Genomic DNA, 23,895 nt, shown 5'->3' with positions numbered 1-23,895 from the left:
TTTGGCTAGTGATATACATTTCTTTTATACTTCAATTAAAGAAGTTCTCAGAAGAGCCCCTCATTCCTGTTGACTTGTGTGTTGATAAAATCTATCACTTTTCTGTGGCTCAGTGCTCTAACTGAGAAATTTCCCTTAAGACTTTTGAAAGGTGATATTTTTCCTAAGTCAGCTTAACAGATATTCTACTAAATAGGCTGCTCACGCTGATGACTCTCTCTGCTTGTCAAGTATGAAGAGACCATTGCCCCTTTCCAGTGATGACCCCTACTTGAAATACAATTTATAGCAGGCGCTAAACCTCTAGGTGTCTCACAGGATAATGATATTTGGAGGACAGAGGTTCAATGGGGAGGAGTAAACAAATTGAAGACGGAAATGTATAGCTGCTTTCATATGTTCACAAAATTATCAATTTTATTTAAACAGGTACATTTAAAAGATTTCATGCGTAATTAGTTGTTTTTTTTTTTGTTTGTTTTTTTTTTTTTTTGGCGGTACGCGGGCCTCTCACCGTTGCGGCCCCTCCCGTTGAGGAGCACAGGCTCCGGACGCGCAGGCTCAGCGGCCATGGCTCACGGGCCCAGCCGCTCCGCGGCATGTGAGATCTTCCCGGACCGGGGCACGAACCCGTGTCCCCTGCATCGGCAGGCGGACTCTCAACCACTGTGCCACCAAGGAAGCGCCATAATTAGGTTTTTAATATAGATGCTATATCCAGTGTAATATATTCCAATCTAGTAGATTTTAAGACATTTATAAATATAAATGCACTTTATAAGGCATACAGTTCATGATAAACATAATAAGCAGTCTTGTTCTCTGATGTCACTATTAATGATTCTAATAATCAGATTCTGGAGAGGACAATATTTTTTCTGTAATTCAGATTTTAGAAAATATAAGCAGACTGTCGGAAGACTAATAGTATGTTAGTATGTTATATATACCATATCCATATTATATATATAATATTCTGTTATATATATAACAAAACATATGTATATATATATGCACACTAACATGTAATATGTTAGTATATTATATATACCATATCCATATTATAATATTCTGTTATATATATAACAAAACATATGTATATATATATGCACACTAACATGTAATATGTTAGTACAGTCTAACAATATGTTAGATTCAAGAACACATTTTTGAGTGCATTTCTATACTCTATTAACCTTCATATGAAATAGATGACATGAGTTTGACATTTGCATTCTAGTTGTGTTAAAATTAAGTCCTAGAAGATTAAATAAACGGCCAGAACAGAATGACTCCGTTTTCAAAATTTCTACTACTTATCTGTTAGCATATGCATTTAAAAATTTTAAAGCATGCTTTTCACATGATCACTGGGTGTGTAGGTTTCATTGACAAGAGCCACCCTCTGAAAACCTCATGCACCTGAACCTTGGAAAACCTACCCAAATGTTTTAATAGATATCAAAATCTTTAGGTAGCCTAGTAGAACTCCCAGTGACTTCAGCCCTGCCCACTTCCCACATGCAAGAACAACCAAGGTAGAGTAGGGTAGATTCTCAAATGCTGAAAGAAAGGAAGTTTGAATTAAAAGTTTCCAGTATGTTTAAGATCATCAGTTTGCTGGATGAGGGAGGAGTGCTGGCATTTCTGGGTATTGATTTGGGAAGACCGGTTGAAGAATTTGAAGTAATCAGATTCTTCTTTAGTACCATCAGGGTTGAGTAATGTCAACATGGAATGACAATGAGAACAGCAGTTCAGATGGACTCTTGGTTCAGTTAAAACAGAGCTATTCTATTCTAGCTTGAAGCACAAGGTTAGGACATAGGCTTCACTCCCAAGCTGCTCCCTTGAATGGTGCGGCCTCTAGCAGAGGTGGGAAATCTCTTATTACTCTCTCTTTTTGTCCATGTCTTTGGATATGTAAAATCTTATATCCTTTCAAGATCAAGAACTTTTGCTCTACATTGCTAGATAGATAGATTTAGGGATAAAATATTTAGTTTGAATTTTTCAAACAAAAGACAGTGGAAAGTAGAATTTACTTAACCAATTCACGGTATTAAAAAATGTGTCATGCCAACTATGCTGTCTTGGATATAATAGATTTTATGTAATATTTAGGTCTAAAGTAATAAACTTTAAAAAACCCTCTATACCACCCACCATACCATCCTGGTTCTGTTATTTGCCTCCTTGCCCTAGTTGAAAGTAGCTGATGGGACCTCGGAAGAGGTATACCAAGGTTTAAAACACAAAGATTATTTTAAGATGGCAGTAAAGAGAGAGACAGATGGCTGTTCCCCTCACATATTCTATTAACAACCAGAACTGTTAATTAAAATAAGAGGTAACTCAGAATGTAATTAAACCTATACTGAGAATGGAATTAATCTGGATGACGCAGATAAGATCACAGCTCTCTTCATTTTAAAGCAAAGCTTTGTTTTAGATTGTGTTCAAATTAGGTGGTCATTGAACTCACATTCCCATTTCACTTTTCTAGTGTTGAAATCATCTATAAATTGAATCATGTTATAAATGAAAATAGGTGAGGCTGGCACCTTTACAGGAAGTTGCTCCTGTACCTCAATTTTCCTCTTTGACATAAGGTAGTGTTTTAGATTATGTTTCTTATGGCCTGTCTAACTCAAATTATTCTGAGTTTCTTTAATTGTGCTATTCAGTCTAATAAGATTGTTCAGCTTACTGTAGACATAATTCTTTGTCAGAGTTCTTAATAAAGTACATTTTTTCTTTGCCTATTTTGCTCTCATATTCCTGGAAAAGGAACAGTGAATCGTGGCTGTATTCCAACAAATTTCTATTGATTACAGGAAAGTTAATGGCTTCCATCAGAACTATATTTTAACATCACCAAATCACTATAAGATTATTGATACCTGTTTGTTCGGAAAGGAGCCTTGGAAAAACAATTGCATTAAGATGCACTTCATGTATTTCAAACTCAATGTATTTAATCTAATTAGTTGGCTGAGACCCAGCTGGTGCTTTGTCAGCAGATCGGGAGTAAAACAAAGAAGCTATAATTAATGAAATTAATGCTAGATATAGACACTTGAGGTTTGAGGAGACATTTCAGTCATAACATTTCCTTTGAGCTTAGCAGAATGGAGAGACAGTTTAGTTGGAAGTAATTGTTCTTAGTTTAATGGCACATGGTTAGATGAGGATGATTATTTTTCTCATGCTACTGGCTGCTAGGACTCTAAGTTGGCAGGCATGATGGTACAAAACTGTCAGACAAATTTAATCAGAAAGTTCAGAAAATAAAAGGGTATGATTTAATTTACTATTTTTATCTTTGCTTTCCTATGAGATGTACAAGTAAAATTTCATGGTATGTCCATCCATCTTCGTCATTCTAACAATATGAAATTATGGTCTCCAGTCTTTCTCACCTTCTAAATCCAATCGGTTTTCAAGTCTTGTTAAATTTGCCTCCTAAATGCCTTTTCAATCTATCTCCACAGCCATTGTCTTTTAACACAGCTTCCCAACTGGTCTACTTGTTTTAGTCTTGCCCTGATCAGATATTTTCTCCACGGAGCAGTCAAGGTGATTTCTACAAAACGCTGCCAGACAGTGTCACAACCTCTGAATAATACACATCAATTACCCCCCACTGAGTGGAGCAACACATTTTTTTCAGGTGATATGTACAAATTTCCCTCAATATAAAACACCAGATACTTCTTATCAGGTAGAGGTTTTTCAGCATTCCAAGGAAATGAAAGAGTTTAACCTTTCACTATAAAAATAGTTTTGTATAATAAGATCTTGGTTCTTGAAAATTAATATTAAAATCTTGATAATAATAGTAGTACTAATAACAAACATCTATTGAGTTCTCCATGAAATCAAAGAATGGAAATTGTGAGGAAGAGACCTCAGGCTAATTGCCAGGTGCTGTGGAAGGCTGTTTCCTGCGCTAGCTTTGGGCTGGGGAAACATGATGTCAGATGAAGAACAGTGTTCAGTGGGCAATTTGTACGGATAAGATGTGTACTCGAGGTGAAATAGGGCATGCCTATAAAAGGTATGCATGTGTAATTTCCTTCCGAAGTTAATAAATATTAAGAACAGATAAATTATAAAACAATTGCACCAAAGTAATGGCAAATCTTTTTGATTATGCATGCAGTCTATGTCACTGAGCCTTGCTTTGACTGCATGTTATAGCGCTTTGTGGGTGCAAATCTAGGCAGGGATGGATGCTTGCATCATTTGGGGAGGTCTTTCTAAAGAAGAAAGAATACAACATTATGAAACCAAGTGTATGAAAGTGAAAAGGACTTGTGCTAGTGAAAGTCCTTGATGCTTAAGCTGCTTAAGTATCAGCTTAAATCCACCTCTGGCATATTGAGGTTTTGAATGTTTACTTTCTGTTTCTCTTGAAAAATAGTCTATGTACATTTTCCTCTCTCTTATGGTGATAGGAACATTTCTTCATTAAGATCCTAGAATATTTTCATAACAGTCCTAGACTTAGAATGTATATGATAAATACTTTATAATAAGTTCTACTTCTTCCACTGTTTATTAGATATTATATGCACTTAAAGAATTCATGTCTGAAGGAAGATTAAGAAAAGAGTATATGTATTGATTAAGGGAAGAAGTAGATTAAAAAGAGCATGAGAACAGCCTAAAATAACTAGGAGCTGTCAGTATCAGAGGGAATGGAGCCCCTGTAGATGGTATGAGCAATAATGATGGTTTAAAATTAAAGAGGGGAAATTTTGTTTATATTTTTTAAAGAATGATTACATAACTATATCTTTGTTTGAGGAAACTTTGGCATTAAACTTAGGTTTTGAAAATTAGCTTAGTCTACATAGAAGACATACCTATTTCTTGCATCCATTCATTTTGTGGAGATAAAATACAGTCACAGTAAGAGAGATGTGCCAACTTACACTTATGTGAATAGGCTAGGTATTGCCTAATGTGGTGAGCAGGGTGTTTAGAATATACAAATTTAAGAACAACAAAATAGGGTGTTTAATTATGTGATTTTTCATTCCACCCTTAAACGTAATGTTTTAAACATTTTTTAAGTGTTTAAGACCCCTTTATGGATTCTAATAATCAAAATTTAGAAATTGTTAAAGAAAACAGATTTGGTAGTACATCTCTGTCAATAGTTTTTATTTTTTTCCCACCATATGCGTCATGGTACCTAGGTTCATCTTTAAGGCATACTGAAATGGTTGAAATGTAGCATATAAGCATAGATAAGGGCTCCTGAGGTGTGAAAAAGTTAATTCCCAAAACAGAAGTAATCTGGCTTCATCACTTACAATCAATGTACCGACATTGACACATCCTTGTCAGCCTACGTCCATAGTTTACATTAGGGTTCACCTTTTGTGTTGTGCATTCTAAGTTTTGACAAGTATATAAAGACATCATACAGAATAGTTTTACTGCCCTAAAAATCCCTGGTGTATCAGCTGTTCATCCCAAAACGCTGTATTGATTAATCTTTTCACTCTCTCCATCATTACCTTTTCCATAATGTCATATAGTTGGAATCATAAAGTATGTAGCCTTTTCAGATTTGCTTAGTTTCACTTAGTAATATGCATTTAAGTTTACTCCATGTCTTTTTGTGGCTTGATAGCTCATTTATTTTTATCACTGAATAGTATTCCTTTGTGTAGATACACACCAGTTTGTTTATCCATTTACCTACTGAAGGACATTTAGGTTGCTTCCAAGCCTTGGCAATTATGAATAAAATTGCGATAAACATTTGTGTGCAGATTTTTTGTGGACATAAATTTTCAACTCATTTGGGTAAATACCAAAGAACCTGATTGCTGGATCATAGGGTAAGAGTGTGTTTAGTTTTGTAAGAAGCTACCAAACCGACTTCCAAAGTGGCGGTACCATTTTGCATTGCCATCAGCAGTGACTGAGACTTCTGGTTGCTCCACATCCTCACCAGCATTTGCTGTTGTCAGTGTTCCAGATTTTGGCCATTCTAATAGGTGTGTAGTGGTATCTCTTTGTTATTTTACTTTTCAGTTCCCTAACAGCATACAATGTGGAGTATCTTTTCATATGATTAATTACCATCTGTATATCTTCTTTGATGAAGTGTTTATTCAGATCTTTTACCACCCCTGTTTTTATTAGGTGCAGGTTCATTAGCTGAAAATGAGATAGTAACTACTTCACAGGGATTTTGAAAATAAAATAATTCATTTAAATATTTTAGCATAGACTCTAGAATATATGTACATAAATTTTAGAGGATATTGTTATAGACTCTCTACATTACATCATAATAACATGTCTGAAACAAAATTTACTGCCCACACCTCATCCCACCAATCAGCTTCCTTTCCCATTTTTTTAAATCAATAGCACCAAAATTCTTCCTTTTGATTTTGTTTAAAAGATTTCTATTATTCTTGACTCATCCCCTAAATGCAGACAAATTTATATCATTTTTCCTATGGAAGTTTTGTTAGATAAAGACATAAATTAGTGAATAAAAGTCTTAGAATAATTTTGGATACCTTTATGTTAATATCATACACATTTCATATATTTTTCAGGTCAATCGAATGAAATATAACCTTGTTTAACTTTGAGAATGTTTATCAGGAAGAATAAAATATTACTTGAAATAAAATAACTGCATGATGTTATTTTCTAATCCTTGTTTTTGTTGTTCAAAAAGTGATGTATCTAAGGATGAACATCAGTAGCTGCAAGTCTATTAAAATAGGTAGAATATATAAGAAAGTAGTTTCTAATTATGACTTATACAAAAATTGATACCTGTGGGTATGTACAGTCACAAAATGAACCTCTTCTTTACCAATTATTAATTCTATCTTATGATTCCTAAGTGGACCTCTGGCCAGAGAGCTTGAGTCTTAATATTCCAAGTGGATTAATTCACTTGCCTTCTCTCCTTTCTCTTTCCCTTCCTTATTTAGACCTTGGTTATTACGTCCTAATTTAGACCCTTGTAATATTAACAAGCCTTTGAATATTAGACAGTTTTATGTATTATATATCTTAGCATCTTTTATATGATATAAATAATTCTGTTCATAAATGTCAAAACTTTCTGCAAACATATATACAATAAAATTTCCCCACAAGGTCACCAGGCCAGTTGAGAATTTTGCCTCCAGATCTTGGATACCTTAACAGAATGCTGTAGACAGATCATTTTTTACTTAAAACCTGGGGAAAAAATCTAGGCTGTCTTAGGAGTTGAACTATATGTTAGCATAAACTTACAGAGTTTTGTTATCACTTCCTTTCTGAAATGTCAATTTTAAGGAAGTTACTATTTGCATCTCATATGCTATTTTCCTCAGCATTTTTATATCATTGACTTTTACTTTAAGTGATTTTATTTTGTTTAATTCAAATAATTTAAAGTACTGTCCAAGGAGATGAGAAACTATGTAGTTTAGGGAAACATTTTTTGTTTGTTTTCATTTTTATTAGAGTATAGTTGCTTTACAATGTTGTGTTAGTTTCTACCATACAGTAAAGTGAATCAGTTCTATGTATACATATATCCACTCTTTTTTAGATTTCCTTCCCATTTAGGTCACAACAGATCACTGAGTTGGCGTTCCCTGTGCTAAATAGTAGGTTCTCATTATTATCTATTTTATACATAGTAGTATATATATGTCAATCCTAATCTCCCAATTCATCGTCCCCTGCTACTTTCCCCACTGGTATCCTTATGTTTGTTCTCTACAACTGTGACTCTATTTCTGCTTTGCCAGTAAGTTCATCTGTACCATTTTTCTAGATTCCACTTATAAGCGATATTATACGATATTTGTTTTTCTCTTTCTGACTTACTTCATGCTGTATGACAGTCTCTAGGTCCATCCATGTCTCGCAAATGAGAAACTATTTTGTTCCTTTCTATGGCTGAGTAATATGCCATTGTATATATGTACCACATCTTCTTCATCCATTCCTTTGTCGATGGACATTTAGGTTGCTTCCATGTCCTAGCTGTTGTAAACAGTGCTGCAGTGAACATTGGGGTCCATGAATCTTTTTGAATTATGGTTTTCTCCAGATATATGCCTAGGAGTGGGATTGCTGGGTCATATGATAGCTCTATTTTTAGTTTTTTAAGGAACCTCCATACTCATCTCCATAGTGGCTGTACCAATTTACATTCCCAACAACAGTGCAAGAGTGTTCCCTTTTCTACACACCCTCTCCAGCATTTATTGTTTGTAGATTTTGTGATGATGACCATTCTGACCTGTGTGAGGTGATATCTCATTGTTTTGAAACTTTTAATATTTTGACTTTGAAATACCTGTTTATGTCATGGCAGAAAAATTAATTCTTTCAGAAGACTTGTACATACATGTTCAACCTAATCATTTTCCTTTAAAATACATGTGCTAAAATGTCATATATTTTGTGATTATTACTGTGATATGGCATTTTTCATACCTAAAATAAAAGCCACTCAGTAATAGTTCCCATAAAATTATAGGGACTTTATTTTTCATTTAGTCTTTGTAAATAACGTAACAGCAAAATTACAAGCAAAACTCTGACTTTTTACTGAAAAGCATAGAACCAGAACAACTGCTGAATTGCAAATATTTATTCAGGCTCTGTTCTAAGCCTGCAAGCAGACAAAATGTATTTGAATTTCTGCCAAAGAAGATGTTAAAGAAATAGATATAGTTTGTGATTGAAAATGATATAGCAACCTATATAAAAAGTCAGTCTCATGAATTAAGGGGAAAATAAGTTTTCAATTGTCAGGTAAAAATGGATTTGCTCCATTTTCTAAGGTGATCAGTTATAGTTGCATAAGGGATAGTTTCCTCAAAACTTTAGATTTAACTAGAGGTCAGGTATTCAAGTGTATCAAAATATTCAAGTAATTTAATTATCGTATGGTTTAACGATTAAATGCAGATAAATCTAACTTCTAGTAAATATATCTGGTTGTACATCTGTCAGTGTATAATTTCAAAAAAATGTAAGGAGAAAACAGTGGTTTCAGTGGATAACAGACTGGTTATCACTGAGTGTGATTTATTATTAGCAAGCGTGTCTTGCTTCTTTGTGCAAGAATCATTCATATTCTATACAGTGATTATATATATTTTAATATTCTTCCCTCCCTACTTTACTAATTAAAATAAGAAGCTCTTAGTATAGATGTTTCAAAGTCAATTTTTGAGTTCATGTGTTGAACTAATTAATAGATCATCACCTTAAAAGCAAAGAAAAAATCAAGATTGACATATATCTATTTCATTAATAATTATATCCCTTCTTTTTTTGTTGGTGACAATCTCTACTGGTGGTGAATAAATTACTAATGGGTATGGGAGCTCTGATTCATTCAAAAAGTTGACTTTTCCTGCACTGCCATTTTAACCTTCCCATTTTTCCTCTTCCTCCATTCCTTCTACTGTCTCTCCCCAAGAAAGCATTGAGCATCTAATACCTGGCACCATGTTGGATACTAGCGATGCCAAGCTGGATAAGAGTTCTCCTAAGAAGCTTATTCTAATGTGATATTTGTCTGTAACCGTAATGAATGAACAAACAGGAACTGTATCCTAAATTCAAGTACAACTGGTTGTGCCCTTACACAACCAGATGTGTGCACAAGTCTTTCCCCACCCCAGAATGTGTTTTTCTCACATGGTAGATGTGGACTATGTGGTAAACTACTACTCATTTTTCAGGACTAGGTTTAAACATGGAGGTCGAGAGGTTGATCCTTCAGTCCATTGCCATAGCACCTGGTAATTCAGCACCTAGAAGAGTGCCTGGCAGAAAGGAGATGTTTAACATGTTAATAAATGTTAAGTATTATCACTGATTGAAGTCAATTATGTATGTCATTTACAACACCTAGTGGTCAGGGAATATTGATGTGTGTGCCTGTGCATACGTGCATGACAATAAGACACATTTAAAAGACAATAAATTAAAATAGAAAAATCGGGAAAGACTTAATAGAATTAATGACACTTTGATCTGAGCTTTGAATATGAGGAATTATGTCAACAGGTAGAGAGATGGAAGAGGACATTTTAAGCAGTTGAAATAGCATAAACCAAGTAATATATATGGAAAACAGTACTTACTAATAGGAAAGTCATCCATTTAAGAAAATTGGAGCAGAATAGAATAGAGGTTAAAAAAACTGGCTCTGGATGTACCATCCTTTGTCATGTGACATTGGAGAAGCTACTTACCCCTCCTGATACCTCAGTATCATTGTCTGTCATATGAAAAAAGAATAGTACACACTTCATAGAGTGGTGGGGAGAATTATATGATAATACATATAGAAAACACTTAGAATCTGGCATATATATTTTGCTGTGTTGTAGTTATTGTTGTTAAGGTTTTTAAAGAGCTAAAACTATAGTGGTAACTTAGAGCTAGATTTTGAAGGAACTAGGAAGACATGCTAGTAACTGTGGGGTTTGTTTTTTATTTCTTGACTAAATTTTATTTATTTAGTTTAAATATCACATATTCAAAAGTTACTAAGCCCCACCGCCTAATATCATCACATTAGGGTTTAGGGTGAAAATTCAACCTATGAATTTTAAGGGAACACAAACAATTGAGTCCCATACATTATAGAAAGTGATTCTGAGTGACATTTTAAAGCAAAGTTTTAAGAATATCTTTTTTTTTTTTTTTTTTTTTTTGCGGTACGTGGGCCTCTCACTGTTGTGGCCTCTCCCGTTGCGGAGCACAGGCTCTGGACGCGCAGGCTCAGTGGCCATGGCTTACGGGCCCAGCCGCTCTGTGGCATGTGGGATCCTCCCAGACCGGGGCACGAACCAGTGTCCCCCACGTCAGCAGGCGGACTCTCAACCACTGCGCCACCAGGGAAGCCCAAGAATATCTTTTAAAATGGATTAATCTAAGCATTTAATTGCTGTAATTTGTGTGCAATATTTTTTTAAAGTTGACAGGTGGTATTGCTTCAGATAATATATCAAAAGTTTTTCTTCCCAATGACTAGAGATAATGTTCACCAAAATGATTAAATTCCAGCGTTATCTGAAAGATGTTCTGTTTTCTTTTAAGCTAGAAATTTATTACATTTTCCCTTTGAAAAATATCTTTTATAATGTAGGATATTTCCCAACAGTAATTAGGTTACATTATACCTATACCATTAAGATGCTTTGGAAGCTAAAAATCATATCTTAACAGGAGAAAACAATAGCATGAATGGATTTCAGTAGCTTCGTTTTGTTTCTGTCATTGTCAATGCAAGAAAGTATGTTTTAATAGGTACCATGAAGGAAGAGAGGAAAAGATAAGCAAGAATGGAACACTTCTACAGTTAGGGTAAGGGAGTTATAATCATTTGAAAGTGTGCTGGGTAAATTCTGCAATGCTTCTGTATGAAGTGAGAGTGGAGGGCTGAAGATAGTGCCTTGTCAACAAAGTAGAGAAGTTAATTGTATTTTGAGGGAAATAGTTGCTACTGTAAAGTTAGTCACACTTGTGCAGGGCAGGCCAGGTTGACAGTGCTAGAATTGACTCAGTTCATTATGTGTGTAATATAGGCCTTTCCTCATACTCCAGATAAATATAGACAACATGGTCTATATCAAGTTAATAGAAACTAACAAGATGAGAATTATTTCACTTGCCTTGAGTTGATTCTAAGAAAGAAAGTGATCACTAAAGAATTGAAATATATCTAAAATGACCTTTTAACTAGCTGGAACCCCAATAATAATAATAATTGATAATAGCTACCACTTATTGAACCTTTATTATTTTAGATATATGGTAGACCCATTAAGTAGGTATTATTTATAATCATGATAGCCTTATAAATATGTTATTATCCCTTATTACTATTGATATTTTTTAGTAAACAAAGTTCAGATCATTGAAATAATATGCCTAAGGTCTTACTAATAATGTATGGTTAAAACAGCAACAATCTCATTTATATTCAAAACCCATGTTCTTTTGCTTAATATTACCTTGATTCTCTTAAATATATTTTCAGCAGTATGATAATGAATTCCCTGTCATATTGTCCATCTGCCATTGACCCTTAGCACCTGCACTTATAGTCCTTTCTGGAAATCTAACATTTTGTTCTGTTGGTCATGGTTAAAAGTCTATTTTCTTTTCTTTTGTTCTTCTGGGAACTTAGAAACCTAAAGTAGTACATTTGAAACATTTATTGCTAAATTTCTTATTGACACTTTATTTTCTTTTTTTATTTTATTTTATTTTTTTAAACTATTTTCTAACAAATATAATTGGCTTTTTCTTCTTGTTTTTATTTTTAGTTTTTTAGATTTCTTTGACCTAGCTTAGGGAATAATAGCAAACTGATGTCTGAGAACACATTGTAAGACCAAATGCTTGTAAATAATAGAGGATAATATTGGGTTGAATGTATGCCAGAAACTTCTACTCCTCACTAAAAGTCTGTCTGAGCAAAATATGTTGAACTTTGAAAGTGAAGAGATTCCATTTCTTTGAAAACTGCAGTTTCTGGTAGCCATTTATGTATTCTTAGTTAGCTTTTCAACCAATATCCCAGAAGAGACTGGTGCCATGACCTTAGTATTATTGAACAGCAGTGTACATGGGGTCTTTGTATTTTGTAAACAAGATAAAAAGGTCCCAAACATCATGTGCTTCCTCAAAAAGTTTATAGTTTAAATTTGGGTTCAGCTCAATGCAACACAATAGAGAGCATGCAGAGAATGCCAAGTGAGCCTTACAGTTATTACATCTAGGGGGATGGGTGAAATTTTGGAAGTGCTTTAGGGAAGTCACAGCTACAGATCTTATTCAATAATCCTCAGAGCAGTGCATAGGGTGGACTAGGAAATTACTTTGTGATATAGCCCATGCCTATTATTATTATTACGACACGGCTCGTTTGAAGGAGATTTGCTTTTATTTTCCTTTTTGTTTAGTGCACACATGATAAAGTGCAGCTACAGCCACCATGTTATTGGAGAACTTCCCACCCCCCCACACGCCCTCAGCAACTTCCATACTGAGTAAGCTTTAGATAAAGCCTCTGCTGTGCAGAAGTTATCGATTGCTTGGTATTTTCTGTGTCGCAGCATCCAGACATTCCCCTTGGCCTGTAGTTATACTGCATTTAACCATCTTGTGCTCATCTCACGTAGGTGACATATGCACCATCTCTGTTCAGAAGAAACAATAGAAAACAACTGAGTTAGAGGTATTCTGAAAGTTTAATTAAGGACTTGTCAAAATAACAATTCAGTTTGCCATTTTCACTCAAAAAGCTTTCATACTTCTTATTTGAATTAATGTTCAATTAAGTCAGGGAGATGAACTTAACGATGTAAAGGCAGAATCAGGAAAGAGAAAAGTCAAAAATAAAGAGATTAGACTACATTGCCTCTATCATTTTAAATTGAAACACTACTTTGGAATAAATTAAACAACAACATATAGTTTCTTTGTCCATGAATCAAGGCACAGGATAAGTCATTTTTTCACAAAATGTTTTTCATCTAAGGATTCAAAAGTCCCAGCTATTTCCAGTTAAAGCAGCATCTGTTGCTTTGCCAGTTCCCACAGAGATGAGCTCGTGTTGATTTTCATCACATTTGTTCAAGCCTGGAATCTGGTTAAAACATGCAAACAGTCACATTGCCAGTTAGGAGGTGCAATCATATAGTATCTTTTTACCTGCATTTATTTTGATTCAAATGGCATTTGTAATTATGAATCTAAGCATGGATTATTTTAAATAATTTGGCTTACAGTAAGTAGTATCATAAGATAAAGCGTTCTAGAAGGAAGAATACTGTAATATATTCATGTTCTTAGAAAACAATTATATTTACTTTAAATCTTCTCAATTGAAATCTGTATTCTATATTTTCAACACCATTTTGGGTGTTACTTTTTTGGGATAACTTGTAAAAAGAAGTAGTTTCTCAATTACATCTTATTTTAGTAGATTGTCTAAACTGCAGATTGACCATCATAGAGATCTTCCTGTTATCCAATTAATAATGTTTCCATATCATTATCCATATGTTGATTGCACATTAACATTCTGAGGTGAAATCAGATTTTAAAACGATGATGTTGTTGAATTGGAAATGTCTGATAGTTGTGTACCTACTTTTAATGAAAGTGTAAAAGGAACAGTAGAAGAACAAACAAAGGTTAAAGTGCTGGCAAATGTTCTTCATTACCAAAGTATTATAGCGGACTGTAGTCACTCACCTTGCCGAGGCCTTTTTAATACACCCCAAGTTTCCATACTTAGTCTTCGCAGCTATTCTAGATAATTAGGTGGAAAATGTTGAGAAACCCTAAAAAGTGAGAAGATGAGTAATGTATCTTCTTCTGTAGTTTTGAAATATTTTGAATGTTTAGTTGACCATTTCAAAAGAAAATTGCTATGTGATACCTAGCAATTTTTAAGTTTAATATCCTATATTACTAATATGGGACAAATTACTAATATGTCAAAATTCTCCGCTTATATGAATGCATTATCACTAATTTCCAGGGAAAACAGGAAATGCAAATGATCACCCACAGAATGATAAAAAGAAAAGCAGTTATGATGGAGCATTGCCTGATACCAAACACTGTTTTGTACACTTCACTTATCTCAAAGTCTCAACAGCTTTGTAAGAGGATATTGTTATCCTTACTATGTAGAAGAGTAAACTGAGGCTCAGAGAGCTTTAAGTGATTTTTACAAGCTGTTTAGTAGTGTAATAGGAAGCCTAATTTATATATTTTTCAATTATATAAAAATGTTGCCTCACCAGTATTAGTTTGCTATGAAAGGAAGTAAAGTCAATTTCATATAGTAGAATAAAATCCCTACCTTCCTTTTCAGTCAGAATTATCCACTGGCATTTTAGTAATAATGCTTACAGGTATTTTTACATGAACAAACATTTGAAATACCTGTTTCCATTGTGGATGTTATAGTACCTTAATTATCAATATCCTGTTTCCTCAAAGTAAAAATTTTACAAGATTTTATTTCCCCCATTTTTTTCCCTTCATTTAAGGTTCTCTAGTTCTTCTCTATGACTTCTGATAACTACATATGAAACAGCTCAGGGTAGGCATTGGGGATCAGCAACACAGTACATTATAATGATAAATAATGGGGACAGAATTTTTATTTTTAATTTCATAGTCCTTTCTTAATGTAAAGAAAAAAGTCGCTAAATATGGGCTAAGAATGTGATAGGAATCAAATTTTGTTTCAATATGTAATCTACTGTTGTTAGAAATAATTGAACAAAGTTCATAATCTTAATTTACTTCAGCTCTTAATATATACATGCATTTATAGTGATCCTTTTTCATAAATTTATATAAATTAATACCCTGAACTGGCAAGTATACATAAAGAATTCATGAGAGTGATTGCTCTTGGAGAGAAATTAAAGGGTACTTATTCAATTAAACAATAAAGGGTACTTACTCATTTTATTGTTTCATATACTAATGGATAAAAACATCAATATTTGTTCTTTATCCCAGGTAGTTTGCTTAATATTTAAACATCTCAAAATAAAACCAAGTAAATATATTGGGAAATATACTTTTTATCTTCTCTAAATAAGTGATGTTCTATAATTTTTTCTCATGAAATATTGTCAGAAACTAGAAATCTGTTTGAAAATACAGAATGATACTGTGTGCATGTCTATAAAATGTACAAATCACTTTTTAGTCTAATTTTGTTATCTTCACATATAAATATTTCTGGGTGCTACTCCTGATATGATAATGATTATGAAGACTAGTATTGGGTCGCTGTCAGATTTCCACCATGACAGTGAAATTGATAAGTTGTTTAGAATCAGGTTCCCAACTAAAATACTAGAGACATCATGGCAAAGTAAAAACAACAACAAAAACAGAAGTTAGAATAATACCAACTTTTCTCTACAACTTCCTAGATCTGTGTGCCAGGAAGGGCAAGAGATTTAAACTCTCTGAGCATTATACTCTTTGTCTTTAAAATAGACATAAAAATATTTTCTTATCAAGATGATATTGATGATTAGAAATAATATGGAGAGAGAGCACCTAACATAGTGCCTGAGATGGGCATTTATTTTCTACATAAATTTCTTTAAAAGCTGTCTGGAAAAAGACAATATATATATCATAACAACTGATTCCCTGGTAATATAGAACTGATAATAATTATAAGGTAAGATTTTGGAATGATTCAGTGAAGGATTTAATTTATCTTCAGTATGGTTTTTGAATTATGCAGTTTATTTCTAATTCTAAGTATTGCATGTGTGATTGCTAGTCAGAGGAAAAAATACAGAATATCTCTTTATCCAAACTATACCAGGCTTAAACACAGTAGAAATTATTTATAAAGTGACAAAGGGAGAATAGAAATGAAAGAAGAAAGACTGTCATTACTTGTTTAAATTATACTTAACTATTGGAAAGATGCATTTTTTAAATTCATCTATTATTTTACACTTTAATAACCTTTAATAGATGTCTGATAGTAAAGGTAGAGGACAGTAATGACTTTTGCAACTTATAGAAAATTGTACCTTTTGACTAATATAAAACTGAAATGTAATATATGGCTTTAATTTATTCATATATTTCCAGTCTTCACAAAGGAATATTCAGAGGCTGACTGATTTAAGCGTAACTTAGTCTTAACATATGATTAATGAGAACAGAATTGAGTTGATCAGAGTAGCATAAGGTAAATGATATCCAAGCAACATAATATATAAATGGCAGCATTTCACATCTTATATCCAGCATCCAGTTTCAGAAATTTGTATAGCAGGAATAGAACTTGCAACATCACAGTGGCCCAGATTACTGATTTTAGCATAGGATTTCTGAAACTTGAACAAAAGTTCATTCTGGCCCTAAAGGTCCAGAAGAAGGGAATCTCTACAATGACTTTACATTATACAACATAGAAATATTTTCAACTTTTATTCATTTAACAAATACTTGGGATCGTTATCTTTGCTTTCATTTATAAAAGCCAACTATTTTGGCTCGTTTTACATTTCTGTACATGTAATTTTATTTCATGATCACAGCAGTACTGTAAGACAGGTGTTGCTTTTTATATTTTACTCTACAGAAGAGGAAAGTGATACGCAGTTAAGTATCCTTCTTAAGTTAACAAGCAAAATGAATTCCTTAGTTCAAAATACCTTAACATGTGCTTCTACTATGCGTAATTTATCAAGGACTTCCTTTTTGCTTTCAGGGATGACTTGTCAAGCTCGAACATCATACACTGAAGATGAAGTTCTTTGGGGCCACCGTTTTTTCCCTGTAATTTCCTTAGAAGAAGGATTCTTTAAAGTTGATTACTCCCAGTTCCATGCAACATTTGAAGTCCCCACGCCACCTTACAGTGTGAAAGAACAGGAGGAAATGCTTCTTATGTCGTCCCCTTTAATAGCACCAGCCATAACTAACAGCAAAGAAAGACATAATTCTGTGGAATGCTTAGATGGACTAGATGACATTAGTACCAAACTTCCATCTAAGCTGCAGAAAATTACTGGAAGAGAAGACTTTCCCAAAAAACTCTTGAGAATGAGTTCTACAACTTCTGAAAAAGCCTACAGCTTGGGCGATTTGCCTATGAAACTTCAACGAATAAGTTCAGTACCTGGCAACTCAGAAGAAAAACTGGTATCTAAAACCACCAAAATGTTGTCTGATCCCATGAGCCAGTCAGTGGCTGATTTGCCACCAAAGCTTCAAAAGATGGCCGGAGGAGCAGCCAGGATGGAAGGGAATCTTCCGGCAAAACTAAGAAAAATGAACTCTGATAGATTCACATAACCAAACACCCCTTCAGGCATTATTTACTGTTTGATTTGGTAATAGTCCAATATTTGGCTGATGAGGTAATCCTCTTTAAGGAATCTGAAAGGTACATTTTTTCCCCCAGTCATATATACATATTTGAGAACCTTCCTTTTCAAGTATTGCTAATGTGCAAAAGATAAAGTTGTAAAGGGAGGACATCAGAAGGAAGTTCTTATTAACGGGCATGTATTATCACATCAAGCATGCAATAATGTGCAAATTTTACATTTAGTTTTATGGCATGATTTATATATGGTATATTTATATTGTATATTATGGAAAATGTATATATATATATTTAAAGGGGTAGTACCCTGCACAACATTTCTAACATACGTATTAAGCCAAACATGAATTGATAGCTTTCAGGGTGATAAAACTATATATATATATGTGTGTGTGTGTGTACACATAGTTTTATATATACACACACATATATGTACATATATACACATACACACACACGTACATACATATATCTGATAAAATTGTGATGTTTTGTTCAAAGTTGTAGTTCTTGTGCATGTTTACTTTATTAGGCTAGGAAGGCTTCTGGCATTAATTATTAATACCAAATATTTTAGCCTTAAATTATTTGTCATTTTAAAATCTGATTTAATGTTTTCTGCTGTTTAAGGTCCTGGAAGGTTTTCAGTTGTTCTTTATACGAGGGAGTCACACAAGTCTGTGCTACTTATGGCCCTGCAAAAATATAACCATTATATGTTTAACTTGTAAATTTTGAAGCATACTAATACGCTGACAATTTCTTATGATTTTTAAAAGTTGCTAGTACTGGGAAAAAATAAATATTGCCATTTTGAGAGTTGGTCCTTTCCTGGACTGATTAAAGTCTGGAAATCTCTTTTACGTACGATCTAATACAAATATGAGCTCTGAACAAATGTTGAATCACTGTAATAGGCAGTAGCGAAGTTATATTGAATATATTGGAATCTGTGTGAAATTACATAATTAATGGTCCCTGTTTCAAACTGAGTCAATTGGTAACATTTTCACTCTTTTTCTCAAACTTTTGTCATTTTAAAAATCAGTAATTTATCTTTGAGGAGATAAAACAATACAATGAAACAGATGATAGGTATTTATGTGTAAAATCTGTATGTCTCATTGAGTCTCTTTTTATGCCATTCTCCTGTTTGTGGCACTTGTTATAGCAGGACAGACTCTTTTCCTCACCTGGGGAACCTATTTCATCCCTTGCCTGTCACTCAATTCCGAAGGAATGTTTTGTATATACCTGAGAGAATTTAAAATCAGATAACTTGAAGATATTTTACCCATGTGAGTTTTTTGTTTTGTTTTGTTTCGGTAAACACTCAATTTATTGGTGTCTTGGATCTCTGGCCCACCAAAATAATTTTAGCAGTACTATTTTTTGAACCCAAAGGTTTGATATTTATGACTCATTAGTAGGAATCAAAACTGTTCCTCAGAAGAACACATGAAAAATAAAGATTTGAAATGCAGAGATTTTAATGAAAATTTACAAGTGCTTCTTGTCAGAATATCATGGATTTTCCTATAAAGCTTTTTGGGGTATTGCAATCTAAGTCTGTCCAGAATTAATCTACTTCTCCTTATAAATTGTAAATCCTTAATTTACAATTTATAATTTACAATTTATTATTAATTTACAATTTACAATGGGTTTGGGCTCCCACCATTTCCCGTTGTTTTTAGCAATCCTGTGATGATTTTCGTATTGGAAAATTATTACATCAACAATTCTATCATTGACTACAATAATACCTTCTGGCTACCTCTGTATCAACCAAATTCTGCAGGTGCAAACATATACCAGGGAATTGTTACTGGCAAAATGATCAACCTGGAGCATCCAACCACTGTGAATAGAGCTGGATGCCCTAACCCTTACCCCCAAACTTTCTTATTTACTGGATATAGGAAATGAAATAGTAGCAGAGAGAGAAGGGGACCCAGGGGTTACAGTATATTTATTATCAGTGGAAGAGACTGCACAGATCATTTAGTCCAACCACTTAAAACTAAACAGAGCCATAATTTAATTTAGAGAGTCATTTTAATTTGTTTTTGGCACCAAGAGGATTATGAGACCAAAAATAAACTCTCCAAATATATTCATTCATTCATTCAACAAAATTTTTGCATGTCTTTAATGTTCTAGGCATTTTTAGCTCCTGTAGATTTGGATATGACTAAGTCAGAGGAGGTCACTGCCCATTCAAACACTGCATATCAGTAGGAGTGGGGGGAGGGGAGACAAAAAACAAATGACACAATTTCAGAGTCAAAATATCAGTTAAGGGAAGGAAAACGGTAACGTGATGGAAAACGACTGGGTGAAATAAGAATTGATTATTTTAGAAGAGGTGACTGGCTTAGGGAGGGGGTGATCTTTGAACAAAGACCTGAATGATGAGAAAGAACCACTGTTGTCAAATTTTTCTTAGTGAATGCTGTTCCTTTAACTTTCCCACATATGTATGGGAAAGGTATGACTTCTGCATGTAATTGCAGTTTAACCCCTATTGCTAAGTTGATCATAGGTCCCGGTTTACCCAGGAGAGTTCCAGTTTATACCTGTTGTACCTGTGTAATTATTACTAATACTCCCTTTCACTCTTATAATGTCCTGGTTTGGATGATATATGGTGACTCTACGTTTTTGTTGAAACTAAATTATGAAGTCTGATATATTTGGATAAAAATAAAGAATTGCTTTTTCTTCTCATTTTGCTGATTTTTTTGACACTGGTCATTCCAAGCAAAGTCATCTCAGTTTCATATATTTTAGCCTGTAGGACTTCTCATCAAAGTGATTTCCTGTAACATTTGTTCAATCTGTACATGACATGTTTTCCTAGCAGTGAAAAGTTATGCATTTTGTTGACTGAATAAAAAATAAACCTCTGGTGTTTCCATTTCAGGAATTTGTAAGAGCTCACATCAAAGGGAGTAAAAGTCAACTTAAGTCAAGATAATTTTCAGCCCACCAGTGTGGTGACTGAAAAAAAAAAAAAAGCAAAATCTAATGTGTTCATTGAACTGAATAATTCAACTTAACTAGAAACTAATCCCTTTTAATGGGATTTTCATGGTATAGCTCCTGTCATGGTAAAATATTTCATTCTGTTTATCAAAATGATGTAAATTAAAAAAACACAATTATTTTGATAATGCCTATTTTCAATTTAAATATCCTCATAAATATGTGAATATGCTTTTGTAAATATATATTAAACTAAAAATAAGGATATTTTATTATTGATTATTTCTGAAGAAATTCTTATGCTGTTTTAAATTCATCCATATATGGCATTAAATATTCTGAAAAATATTTAGTTGTCTCAGTACTCAAGAGCCACTTTGTGGAAATAGAATGGAACCATAATGGATGATTTCTCTGGGAGGAAAAGTGAGATTCTGGGGAAGGTGGCTTACATTCTATTTGAATGAAAGTTTCTACCATTTCATACCATGAAGAGAGTTCAGTGTGACTGCACAGCACATCTGTGAGCTCTATTCCGAGTATGTGCTTGAGTTCTGTTGTACATATTCAGATTAGCATCAAACTAATTGCATTGTCCAGCATGCAGTTTATTATTATTTAAATGTACAAGGTCATTTAGGTTACAAAAGCAGAAACTTATGTAATCAATACTGCAAGTTCAGTTTTATAAAAACTGTATTAAACTTTCAAAATATGATTGGGTTAAATTTCTGTAGCGTGCTCATCATTTTTCTACTTCCCAAGAGTTAATTACTCACATTACTTGATTTGGTTTATCATAAGACTTTTAACTCCTAAAAATCAATGATTAAATGATTGAAAACTTAAATCATTATAAGTCATTCCTTGAGGGTTACTTTTATTTTGGCTCCTTACTAGTGAGATGCTTCAGCAATATGGAACCTGAATTTAATAATACAGATTATTTGAGACCTGCATTTCTTGGAGGAAGCTTCATGACCATCTTACCCTTTGCTGAACCTGAGTCTCAAAAGCCACAGTAAGTAAAGCAGACAAATACACTGTTTTCCTGATTTTGTTTAAATATCAAATCACCTTTTAGAAAAGCGCTCAGTTACTTTTTCTGACAGTGTTTCAAAGAAAAAGTGTTTTCCTAATTTTAGATCAGATGAGTTCAATATGTCATATGTCCAACTCTCTGACACCACACAGAATTAATCTGCAAAGCCAAGTTCCCGTAGCTTCTGACCTAGAGGAGTTCAAAAAGGATGATCCTCCTCATCCAGTAGAATTTTTTTCCAAATCATGATTTTTTTTACCTGAAAAGTTTTCTTCAAATCATGGCTGTTTCTGAATATTCAGGCTGTGTAGGATCAATGAACAAAAGATATGGTAGGGTCCATTATCTCTTCTCATTGCTTACTAAGATCAGTATCCAATATAACTCTTGCTTATCCTTTCCCAGCTCCACAAGTCAATCACTTGCATGCTGATTTGCACATAGTATTTGGATCTTCACAACAGCTCTACATGGTAGAGATTATCCCCATTTTACACTTGAAGAAACTGATTCTCAGACAGGTTGTTTAGAGAATCCACAAACCTGAGTAGTCTCTGCGCTCTTTGGTGGTTCTACTGATATGCAATTGCTTCTTCTGGATTTTCCATTTGGGGGCATTTTCTGTTTACTTTACACAGTGGTAGATGAAGATCTGGTTCTATTTCTAAAACTTGCTGCCCACCATACCTCTACTACATACACCCTACCCTAAATTCCCAATATTGTTATATGGTTTTCATTTTTTTAATTAGATTAATTATCAGTGTTTTAAGTTCTACTGCATTTGAGCCCATATGTTTTGATCATTTTACTCACCCTTACAGCCTTTTCCTCCCTAGAGTTGATAGTCATTTTTTCTTTGCTTATTTATACATGTACTTATCGCTAATTTAGCCACAGCCTCCTTTCCGATTATAAATACTTTCCTGTTAATTCTTCAAACACATAAAATATTGGAACAGTTTTCTATTCTTGACGAAATCCCTACCAAAGCATCCTGATCTGCTCAATTTTGTAAATTTCTCTCAATTTATAGCTGTTGTCTTGGGATCTCCTTTTATCATCATCATGGGAATTCCATTCACCTCTTTCTAGGTATAGAAACCCTGTTTCATGGTAAATATGCAGTTTTCTTGGTTTACTCCTTGGTTTTCCTTTTTCTTTTTTTTTGTTTTTTTGGCCATGCTGCACGGCATGTGGGATGTTAGTTCACTACCAGGGATCGAACCCGTGTCCTCTACAGTGGTAGCGCGGAGTCTTAACCATTGGACCACCAGGGAAGTCCCTAATCCTTGGTTTTGATAAAGCACATTTTCCAGGAGTTTCTCAGGGGGAAAAAAAAACCTGGTAGTAAACTTTTTGAAACCTTGATTTCTTTAAATAAATTAATTCTTCCCTAATAATTAATATTAAGAGTCTGGACTAGTGTAGAAATGGCGTTCCTTCTGAGTTTCAGCAACATTGTTCCTTTTTCTCCTAGTTTCCAGTGTTGCTATTGAGATGTCTGATGCTATTAAGTTTTAATCCCTTGTGTGAAACTGATTTCTCCCCTTAAAACTTATAGGATATTCTAATCTTCCCTGGTGTTCTAAAATTTCAAAATTTCTGCCTAAGTGTGCATCCATTTTAATCTTTTGCCATGTGCTTTCAATCTGGAAACTCATGCCCATCAGGAAAATTTTCTTAAGTTTTTTTTCCTTTATTTACTCCCTTCCATCTTCCTCTGTCCTCCTTTCTGGAATTTTCATTATTTGGATGTCAGAACTCTTGGAATGATTTTCTAATATTCTCATTTCCTCTTTTATTTATCTCTTTGTATCTTTTCTCTATTTTCTTGGAGATTTTCTTAATTTTATCATCTATGACTTTCATTTATATCCATCTATTTGATTTCACTTAACTTCCAAGATGTTCATTTCTCACAGAGTAGTCTTAATTTTCAAGAACTTTT

General features: G+C 33.7%; 1 protein-coding gene across 4 annotated transcripts in view; it reads left to right on the top strand.

The window, feature by feature from the left end:
• Positions 1-23,895, top strand: part of KCNJ3 (potassium inwardly rectifying channel subfamily J member 3) — a 180,842-nt gene that overhangs the window by 139,430 nt on the left and 17,517 nt on the right. Inside the window, exon 3 of one of the 4 annotated variants that reach the window (XM_030852757.2) lies at positions 17,294-19,524. The exons of 2 other annotated variants lie outside the window; for them this stretch is intronic. In XM_030852757.2, coding sequence (XP_030708617.1) covers positions 17,294-17,880 — 587 coding nt within the window. In that variant the 3' untranslated portion in view covers positions 17,881-19,524. Of the gene's footprint in view, positions 1-17,293; positions 19,525-23,895 lie in introns of those variants that run through there. One more of the 4 variants, XM_030852758.2, reaches the window with a different exon arrangement.

The sequence above is a fragment of the Globicephala melas genome, chromosome 7 (genome assembly GCF_963455315.2).
Source record: "Globicephala melas chromosome 7, mGloMel1.2, whole genome shotgun sequence".
Classification (NCBI taxonomy): domain Eukaryota; kingdom Metazoa; phylum Chordata; class Mammalia; order Artiodactyla; family Delphinidae; genus Globicephala; species Globicephala melas.
This window is presented reverse-complemented; position numbering and strand designations above follow the sequence as displayed.